Consider the following 11,650-nt stretch of genomic DNA (forward strand, 5'->3'; position numbering starts at 1 on the left):
AACACTTATTCTAATAAACATTTTGTAAATAAACTTTTTATCCAAGAAAACCTATACAATGTCTAGTGTCTAATTTTGTTGGTATAAAAAAAAAATCGGAAGTTAAAACTAAAACAAAAATACACCAAATACTTCAAATAAACTGAATTATTTTCACCCAATCAAACTCAAATATCGTGCTTAAAAAATTACATCAATGCATGCAAATATAGCTATTAGCTAGACCACTCTCTCTTACATACAATGCAACTAACACTGGCTATTCACTAGCGTGTCTAGAGCTACCGGCTGCAGCATCATCTTTCCCATGAAGGAATTCTTCCAACAACTTGTAGTCCAAGCAAGCCAGTTGATCTAGAATATCATCATCATCATCTTGTTGTTGATAGGAAGAAGAGTTAGGAAATGTATTATTTGAGGTAGTAGAAGTAGTGTTTGGAATACAATAACTAGTAGTAGAATGTGCATATTCATTTGGGAAGTTGAGAATGGCTTTATGACCACGAAAATGAAAAGCAGCAGCATCATAAGCACGTGCAGCTTGTTCAGCAGTATCAAATGTTCCAAGCCAAATACGAGTACCCTTTCTTGTTGGATCACGAATTTCTGCTGCAAACTTACCCCATGGTCTTATACGAATACCTCTATATCGAACCCCTGTATTATTACTATTATTTCCCTTTCCATCCATTATTTGTTCAGTTTTTTTTCTTGTTGTTGTGTTTGAGATTAATTATAAGGTGGTAATCAATCTGAAGGATATATAACCAGTATTTATGCATGTAGTAGTGTTTCTGCTTCATGGTAACCTTAGCATGAAATCTCGAGGGGTCGTAAGTGGCGGTTTGAATTTCAACTCCATTAATTAATTATTTTATATAAATAAAGTGACATATGAGTATGTGTCAGCTGATTTTTAATTATTTTTCTATCACACACATAAATTATATGAAGGAAAGTACACGCACGCACTACGTAAGGTCGGGGAGATCTTTGGTCGGATTGAAAGGTTTAAGTTTAACTATGTGAAAAATGCAGTTATGTGTTGTGCTACATTTTTTTTTGTTTTAAATAAAATTTATTATTTTTATAAAATACTATATATGTTTCAATTTCTACTCTTGGGTTTGGGAAAATTTCATTATCTTTAATTATAGGTGAATTCTTATCTACCCAACTTAAAAAGTTGGGTAAGGTTACCTCCAATGTAAAATACTTTGAAAACAACAAACAATTATAGTATTTAATAAATAATTAAATGTGTTAAACTTAAATGATATCATGTGATTGGTTGAAGGTACACTACCCAACTTTTTGTGATGGGTAGAGAAGTTGTTCCCTTAATTATATGTTTGTCCAATAATAGAAGTTATAATTGAATTTAAAGTGATGCATAACTATTTCCAGAAATTATTAAATATGTATTAGTTTTAAGATTTAAAATTATATTTCCCTTTAGAAATACAAGCAAATCCAGGTGCAATATAAGCAGTGATCGAGCAGACATGCCATATCTTGTTGTGTTAGCCACGTGTTAGAAGGAAGGAGCGAAATGCTCTGGTGATGTAAATGCATTTAATGGGTTGGTTTTTCACTATTGCTTTTACAATTATCACAATCGTCTCACTTTTAGGGTCTGTTTGGTTGGGGGGTTTTGGAGGCGAGGGGAGGGGAGGGAATATTTAAAATTAATTATGTTTGGTTCAATTTTTTATGAGGGGAGGGGAGGGGAGGGGAGGTAATCAGATTCCCTCCTGGAGCAATTTTGTGTTTCCTCCAAATTGGAGGGATTTAGAAGGGAGAGGAGGGAGAGGAGTTATTATAAAATTTATTTTTGTTATATTGACAAAATTATCCTCACTTTTTAATTAAAATCCTAAATTGTTTGATATAGATTATACGTTAATTTTTGTCGCCTTATTAGAATTCCTCCACTTTTTACGACAACTCTGTTATTTTTTCTTTATTATTTTTATTTTTTATTAATATGCTAACTTAACTTTCTTTATTTTTTCACATGTTTTATTGTATTCATTTTTATTTATTATTTTGTTTTTAAGAACTTAATTGTTTTATAAGTTATGTGTTGTATCATATATCTATATATAATTATAGTATATGAGCTATATATATTACCTATAATCTAATTTTATAAATATTTTATGAAATTTATCAATATTTTATTTATGATTTAATATATTTTAAAGTACTTCAAATATTAAATATTTTGTGTTAGATTATCTAGGTTTGTGAATTGACAAGTTTTTTTTTTAAATATCACATTGTTTTTGTTTAATTTAGCATGAGTGTTATAATATTTTAAGGGTTAAAAAGTAAATTAATTTTAAAATCCCTCCCCTCCCCTCTTGAACCAAACATATTTCTGATTAAAAATCCTCCCTCCCCTTCCCTCCCACTCTTTTGAACCAAACATACTTTTAATTAAAATACCTCCCCTCCCCTCCCCTCCCTTCCCCTCCTCTTTATTAAAATTCCTCCCCTCCCCTCCCCTCCGTTGAACCAAACGGACCCTTAATTTGCATCGGACAACATTATTAGAGGTTGACGTCTACTTCTAAAGGCTTCCCCGATTATCTAAGTTTCCAGCAAGCCTTTGGGGCAACTATTTTGGGCAACTCAAACGTACAAATAACTGAGGTCCATGTCAACTTAAATTCACTCATCATGACCCAAGGTATAAAAGTCATTTCACACAGAAAGTAAAGTACACTTTCTGATCTTCACTTTTCACTACATTCATCTTGAATCTTGAATTGATTTGGGTGTTAGAGTGCTAATCTTGCAAATCCACTCTCACACCACCATATCAGAAATCACCACCACCAGTTTAAAATCTTCAATTCATCAATTGCATCCAATTCTGATTCCAAAACAGAATAATAAATCTGAGAAAAAATTCAGACTTTTTTATAGAGGTGTTTTCAAATTTCACCCAAATGACATGGTGAAATTAAATATTAAGTCATATTTAAAAAAAAAATTAATCATATTTGTTAAATATATAGTTCTAAGAAATATATAGTTCTAAGAGGTTTAAAATAATTTTTAGAGTGAAGATTCATTTTGGTCCCTCACAAATATTACACAAGTTAAATTAGTCTCTTACAAAAATATAGACCCATCTTAATCTTTTACAAAATTTAGTCCTTCTGCTAATGTTTTTTTCAAACTGGTTTTTTCTACTTTTAAGTCGGTTTGTTTCATACTTTTAAATCGTGACTGCACTGCCACGTTGGATTTTATTTTATATTTTCATTTTTTAAATATTAAATTGATTTTTATTTTAATTTCATTTTTAAACAATTATGAATTAATAATATCAAAAAAGTCAAAATTAGTCCTTATAAGAAATCGAACTCAAGTTCTTTAAAAGACATCTACGTGTCTTTACCACTAGGCCAATGTACATCCATGACAAATAGTTTCCATAATTTCTATTAATATTAATAAATTCTGTACATAAATCTTTACCTATGAGGTCTCAAACCCAAGTTTCTTTAGGTTAAATGATATTCAATTTACAACTAGACAAATCAATTTCTATTGTTAGTAAAGTGGCTATCATTTATAACTAGACAAATCAATTTCTATTGTTAATAAAGTGATTATCATTTACAACTAAATAAATCAATTTCTATTAGTAAGTGACTATTTACAACTAAATAAATCAATTTCTATTAGTAAGTGACTATCATTTACAATTAGACAAATCAATTTCTATTGTTAATAAAGTGATTATCATTTACAACTAGACAAATTAATTTCTACGGTTAGTAAAGTGACTATCAATAACAACTAGACAAATCAATTTCTATTGTTAATAAAGCGACAATCATTTACAAAAAGACAAATCAATTTCTATTGTAGTGAATTGACTGTCATTTAATCTGAAGGGATTTGGATTTGAGACCCAATTGGTATAAATTTTGTATTTTTTATTTTAAATTCAGAATTGTTTAAAATTACTAAAAATCACGGGAATTACTTATCATGAATGTGCATTGGTCTAGTGGTAAAGACATAAGATGTAGTTTGAAGGGTGGGGAGATCTTTGGTCGGATTGAAAGGTTTAAGTTTAACTAAGTGAAAAATGCAATTATGTGTTGTGCTACATTTTTTATGGTTTAAATAAAATTTATTTATATTTATAAAATACTATGTTTCAATTTCTACTCTTGAGTTTCGAAAAATTTTATTATCTTTAATAAAATTACGTTTGTCCAATTATAGAAATTAGAATTGAATTTAAAGTGATATTTAATTATTTCAATTTTTTTTAATAGGCAATTTGTGCATAGCCGAATTTGAACCTGAGACTTTGGGGGAGCACACCCTCCAGAGTCAAATTTTTACCCCTAAACCACATACACGCACACTATATCAAGAAATTATTAAGTATGAGTTTGTTTTAAGTATGAATTGCAACTTGCTTTAGTAACGTAGAATTGAGGGTGGATTCATTGGTAGTAGTGCAGGATGTTAATGTGATGAGGAATGTTAATCATGGAGGGAATAACCCAGTGTTCCAGATAATTGGTATATGGGATCTTGATTGGGAATTAAATATCATCCATGTTTTCAGGGAAGCTAATCAACTGGCAGACACACTGGCAAACCATAGTTTTTCCTTGAAGGAAGATTATAGCATTTTTGTGGATTATCCTGTTAATTTTGAGTATATTCGTATAGCTGATGAGAACAAATTAGTGTTGCTAGAGTTATTTGTTGGTAACCTTCCTTCTCCGGACTTTTAGCCCTCTCTTTAATCAAATAATAATAATATAGCATGTGATGTTAGCCGTGTAGGCATGTCATGTTAGCCGCGTGTTAGAAGGAAAGAGCGAAATGCATTTAATGTGTTGGTTTTTCACTATTTATTTTAATTACCTCAACCGTTTCACTTCCAATTTGCATCAGACAATATTATTAGAGGTCGACGTCTACTGCAACGGCTTCCCCGACTCTCCGAGTTCCAAACAAGCTTTGGGGGCAACTATTTTTGGGCAAGCCAAACGTACAAATAACTAAGGCCCGCGTCAACTTAAATTCACTCTTCATGACTAAAGGTATAAAAGTCATTTCAAACGGCAAGTAAGGTACACTTTCCGATCTTTACTTTTCACTACACTCATCTTGAATCTTGAATTGATTAGGGCGTTAGAGTGTTAATCTTACAAATCCACTTTCACACCATCGTATCAGAGATCACCACCACCAGCTCAAAATCTTCAATTCATCAATTGCATCCAACACAAGTTCCAAAATAGAATAATAAATTTGAGAAAAATTCAAACTTTTTTATAGAGGTGTTTTTTAAATTTCGCCCAAATAACGTGGTAAAATTTAATCATATTTGTTGAATATATAGTTCTAAGAGGTTTAAAATAATTTTTATATATCTTATAATCTAACCTTATTTTTAAAAAATATTCACTTTTAAAACTTTTTTTTTATCATTTTTATTTACCAAAATAAAATTGAATTGATCCAAGTCTGAGCTAGGCCTTAAGATCAATAAGTATGATATATTTTCTTCCTTACTTGTAATGTAAATATTTCACTTAAATTATCAAATATTTTTCGTATTAATATGTAAATATTAAAAATATTAATCTAATAACATATGTAATTTTTATAAATTGATGAATCAATAGTATGAATCATGATGACGTTTTTGCTATGTGTATATATATTACGGCTTATCAATTTTAATTTATATATAAATAACTTTGTACTTTAGTAATAAATAAAAATTAAGATGTTGTCAACAAATTTTTTTTTAATTAAAGTTGATATGAGAAAGATAAGTTCATGCATTAGGAATGAAAGTGGTGATGTCTGCTCACGCCATGACGATGCTCCAATTTATTTATTTTTGAAAACTTCAGGCCTTGAACGAATGAGGCTTAAAAACATATGGCCCAAAGTAAAATTTTAAAAAATTTCTTTATAGACCTTCCAGGGGTGAAAACTCCGGCTGGAAACTCGAAAATACCTTTCGGAGATGCATCTTCGAAAAAAATTGGGATTTTGGTTAATTCGGAGATGCATCTCCAAAAACACAAAAAAAAATTGGGATTTTGATTAATTCGGATATGCATATCCGAAAAAACCCCCAAAAAATGGTCAGAGGTTTTTTCGGATTTGAATATCCGAAAAAATCCCAAAAAATTAAAAAATTTAGGATATTGATTAATTCAGATATCATAAAACTGATATAATTTATAATTTATGAATAATATTAATGATAATTATGCTGTTGATATTTCTATTCTAATTCCAATTATAAATTAAAAAATAAAACTCATAAAAAATTAAATTATTTTTTGATAACTTTCATATTAATAATTACTAAAATTATAACTAATACACAACAATTATGATTATATAAAAAATAAATATATTAATAATTATTTAATAAAAATTTAAAATAAAAGAGATCAAGTAAGAATAAAATTATTTACTAATTTATTCTTATTTTAATATAAATTTCGAATTACATAGTTTTTCAAAATAATAAATAAAAATCACAAATATAAAAATTATTTTAATAATTAATTATAATAAACAAAATCATTTTTCATTTAGTTTAAGAAAATTACAAGAAGATTTTGTCTTAATTTTATTTAGTGAATAAATTATATATTTAATTTTATATAATTCTAATTTTACTTATGAAATATAATAAAAATATTTTTCATTTATATAAATTAGTAAATAATTTTTAACTTTAAAATTTTTTTGGAAATTTTGTTTATAAAATGAATTTTTTTAACTATAAAATTGTTTTTGAAAATTAGTTTATCAAATGATTTTTTTATGCATCATAAAAAAATATAAATAATATATAAATATCTTTATTATTATTATTAATTATATATAAAAATAAGGTGTTGATTTAAATATTTATTAAACTAATATTATTATTATATCTTGATTATATTGATATATATTTAATAATATATTTTAATTAACACAATTAATTATGCTATTAATTGTATAGATTCACCTTGATTTTAATTTTTTAATAATTAATAAATTTTTTCGGATATACGTATCGAAACATTTCAAAACCAAAAATTGGAATATTTCGGATATGCATCTCCGAAGACACCCACCCCTCTCCTAAAAAAAACTGATTCGAAAATGCATCTCTGAAAACACTTTTTTCTAAAAAATAAGGTGTTTTCGAAAATGCACTTCCGAAATCAACTTTTTTTCAGAAAAAAGTGATTTCAAAGATGCATCTCCGAAATATAGTGGCATTTTAGAAATTTCGCCGCGGGTATCCAAGAAGGTTGGGGTCCATCAAGAATTTGTCAATTTCAAAACCATTCACCAATAAAGAGAAATCTACATGTCTCCCCCCCCCCCCCCCCCCCCCCCCCAAATTAAGCATGGCACCCCCCAAACTTATGAAAAGACCACAATGTCCAATCAAATTTTATTACCAATTTTCTACAAATTTACGTAGACAACTGGACTTTTCAAATTTTCAGACAATAGCGGAAATTTCGTTTGTATACCGGAAATTTGAAGAATTCAAGTAAATTTTACGGTATTTTTTGTGAAATTTCCGGTATATTCTATTGGAAATTTTAAAATTTACAGTATATTCTATTGGAAATTTTAAAATTTACGGTATTTGATACCGGAAATTTTAAATTTTCCGGTATACTTAGTTACTAATTTTCATATCGCTTTTTTATGATTTCTGGTACCCATAGTCATAGGGGAAATTTCGAAATTTCTGATATTTCTATTTTTTAAAATGTTAATTTCCTGATATTTTTAAAATTTTGCAGTGAGGAATAGAGGCAAGGATGGTTCTATTGCAGGATGGGCCACAGATAGAGTCGGTACATTTGCTAGAGCTGTTGATGAGGCGCATGCCTTAGAGTTACGTGTTGGACGCCTTCCTCCGACCGGTTTTAACCAAAAACATATGGCAGAGTAGCAGGCAGTGAATGGGTTCATGAAAACAAACATCAGATGGAAAACAACAAACATAAATAGTACTTCGAAAACATGAAAACATAGGCACTAACGGATGACTCTGGACATTTCCGACACTTCATTATGTCCTCCACAAATCTTTAGATCCGCACATCCAATTCGATCGGACCTCTAGTTATCCTACGACGAAATGATTTCCACTTGGCCTTCAAATCTTCATCATTCTTCAACTCGATTAAGTTGTATTTCACCCTTCTATTTGTATCTTTCCAGTCCTCCCGTAACTCGATCTTTGTCACCCTTTTGTTATCGGAATTAGGAAGCAAATTGTTCAACTTTTCTTTCAAGGTGGCAAAGGATTCGGCGTCATCTGGAATCTTGGTTTGAACAACAGGGTTGCGGTCATTGAAATACACAGATACTTTAATCAAATACTGAGGAAGAGGCATTTTATTGAGATATGTTATTCAATAACCCTAAGACCCCTATTTATACAAATGGTGGTGCATTCTAGACCACACATATGTGTTAGTGCAACTCGGACCCTCCAAAAGTGTCGACAAAATCTCAACCGTTGAAAAAACTTAATATTGAAACATACTGGAAATTTCAGTTATAATGAAATTTCCCGTAATGTTCGGAAATTTTAAAATTAACGGTATACTGAAAATTTCATTATAACTGAAATTTCCAGTATGTTTCTTCGGCAATTTCAGTATAACTGAAAATTCCGGTATCTTGTACCGGAAATTTGGCAGGGTATACCGGAAATTTCATCCAAAAATTCTTTGTATCTCACCTAGGGTAAAATTGAAATTAAAAAAATATGGGGGGGTGTCATGTATAATATGAGGGATGCCATGTAGATTTCTCACCAATAAATATACTATAAGTTGGTGAAAAAACAACTTATGAAAATCTAAAAATGCCCTTCAGATTCTAGAAATGTATTTCCAGGCGCACCTTAAACACAATTAATTCATTTTTAAGACACGTCCCAATTTTATGACTAAATTTATTTTGGAAATGTATTTTCATAGGGGGCTTCGGAAATACATTTATCGAACTTGCTTATCAAAGAACATGCTTTAAAAAAGTAAAGAGAAAGAAATATGCATATTTGAATGGTCCTGTGGGAGATAACACTTGATGTTTGCTGAATAAATTTTCATGAAGTTAATTATTAGTATTATATTTTTTGAATATCTTGAAATTTGATGTTGTTTATTAGCTCAGTTATTTGTTAGTAACTTAGTTATTGTCTTTTCAGTAGGTTACGAAAATTTATTTTCGAAGACATTCTAGAAAGAGTGCATTTCCAAAATAAACATAGTTGTAAAATTGGAGTGATTTCAAAAACGAATGAATAGTGTGTATTTGAGGTGCATTCGAAAATGCATTTTCTTAAATTTGGGAGTATTATTGTATTTTCACGAGATGTGCTAGAAATGCTTAGGGTGCATTAAGAAATTCCCAAAATTTTAAGACAATACTTTCACAATTTTGGTGGTGTTTAAGCACCTTTGTGAAAAATGCAAAATGCCGATTAAACACAAAAATGTATTTTTGGACACACCAAAATATTAGAAAAAATCTGGAACTCCATTTCTGGAAACTGCTGTATTTGACAAACTAGAAACATATCAAAAAAACTAACATAAACTAAATTCAATTATTGTTATGATATATATTTAAAATATAACATTACATAGATAATCGTTAATGTAAATTTAATATTACATTTCATCATCAAGTGATGATTGAGGATGTTTAAACATCTTTAGAATATCTTCAGTCCATCACGTAACATTCGCATTCACCTTGATCCAATCTTTTATTTTATAACGATGAAATGTACTTCATATAATAGTTACGTCTTCATCAATGTTCAACTTAAATTGTTGAATTGTATCTTCCATTGGTTGCCAATTAAGGGTGAACGATAATAGATTTTCACAACTCTCCGATCGTCTGGTTAGCGCAACATATTCTCTAGTGTGGATTCTAGTTCGACAAGAAGGGTGATTTGTATGAACCTAAATTTAAGATGGGGTATATCTCCGTTGAAGTAGATAAAGCGAGATATGAATATTGAGACATTATGTGCGTAATTTTTCTAACAACATGAGAGGCGTATGCATTTATACAAGTTTTAGATCAATATGGATCATAAAATTTAATTTTATCTCAGAGGATATTAGGGAGATGTACTTCCAAATTCACCCTGTTTTGTTTACTAAAAACAGGGTGTATACGGAAATGCAGTTTAGAAAATGGAGTGCACCCAAAAGTATATTTTTGGATTCATCCCTAACTGTTCATACAAAAAATATTAAGGAAACCAAACCTATTATAAAACACAAAAATTTAGAAAATATAGTATACATTAAAATGTATCAAAATGTTTGCAGTGTAAATCGTTAATATCATCCTTGTTGGGATTACATTATATTATATCAACCCAAACTGAAAATATAGTATACATTCTTGTTGAGATTTGGGAGTTGAAAGAGTAAACCCCAATCTTGATGTCTCAAAAATTGAAGTTAATCCAACTTCCAATCTTCCAGATTCAACCTCCCTTATTGATTTCCAAGCATCTAACGCTCCAAAATTGGTGTCTCACTCTAAAATATGGAAGAAACCCTAAAAAAGTGAAACCCCTCTCTCAAAATTAGTTCACACCCTCAAAAATATGATGAGAACTCTATTTATACAAGTCAAAAATCGCAGACCACACTAAGCCCAAACAGGACGCGCTTAGCGCGGTGTTTACTGTTGAAGCAGGCATAACGACAAGCAACAAAAGATTTGGAAATATTGATCCGGGAATTATCGTCCTCAGAGATGGAGAGATGTCATTCAACAGTTTCTACGGTTTCGAACTTGGGTTTGAATGACAAAAGTATAAGAACGGAAAAGTAAAATATATGAACAAAAAAGAATTCATTCTTCGGAAAGATAAGACTTATCAAGCTTTGCATATGATCTACTTCTTACAAACTTAAACTTGTCGACTAGTTATACTCAACCTACGATACTCGTCTATGTTATCACGTATCTCTCACATAAGTGTCCATCTCTGGAGCACCTACGAGATTAACTCACAACCAAGGTTATCTCTAACGCAAAGTTGCGAGAACATCTGTATTCTCACTTAGGCGATCTCTCGCGCGCCACTCAAACACGAAAGCATTAAGAACGGATACCCACAGTGATTGTTAGCTCTAAATCTATCTCTAGAGTTCAGAAACTAACAGATAATCATCCTAGATAAGGATTCAAGAAGTTTATCTCTAAAGCAACCCAAATCCCGAGCACAGAGCAAAAATCTAAGACAACAATCAACATAGATTTGTAAAGCAAGTTTTATATAACGCCATGGACGACAAATATACATGAGTTTGTAAGTTCTTTAAGATAACTTATAAAAATAAGTTATAATATATAAAAATAAATTAATTTTATCTTATCTTTTAGTATAAAATCACTTATTCATAAAGCTTATTTTAATAAATATTTTGTAAATAAACTTTTGGCTTAATTGCAATTTTGGTCCCTCTATTATTCATTTATTTTAGTTTTGATCCCTCTATTTTAAAATATGGATTTTTAGACTCTTTATTTTATTTTTTTGAGGATTTTGGTCCCCTTGCAAATCTGAAGGCAAATT

At 29.8% G+C, this 11,650-nt stretch overlaps 1 protein-coding gene across 1 annotated transcript; it reads right to left on the minus strand.

The window, feature by feature from the left end:
• Positions 1-259: 259 nt before the first annotated feature.
• LOC131642977 (ethylene-responsive transcription factor ERF098-like) lies at positions 260-691 on the minus strand. Its single transcript, XM_058913124.1, has one exon. The coding sequence runs from the start codon at positions 689-691 to the stop codon at positions 260-262; it is 432 nt and encodes a 143-aa protein (XP_058769107.1).
• Between the last annotated feature and the right edge of the window lie 10,959 nt (positions 692-11,650).

This window comes from Vicia villosa, unplaced genomic scaffold, assembly GCF_029867415.1.
Source record: "Vicia villosa cultivar HV-30 ecotype Madison, WI unplaced genomic scaffold, Vvil1.0 ctg.006266F_1_1, whole genome shotgun sequence".
NCBI classification, from domain to species: domain Eukaryota; kingdom Viridiplantae; phylum Streptophyta; class Magnoliopsida; order Fabales; family Fabaceae; genus Vicia; species Vicia villosa.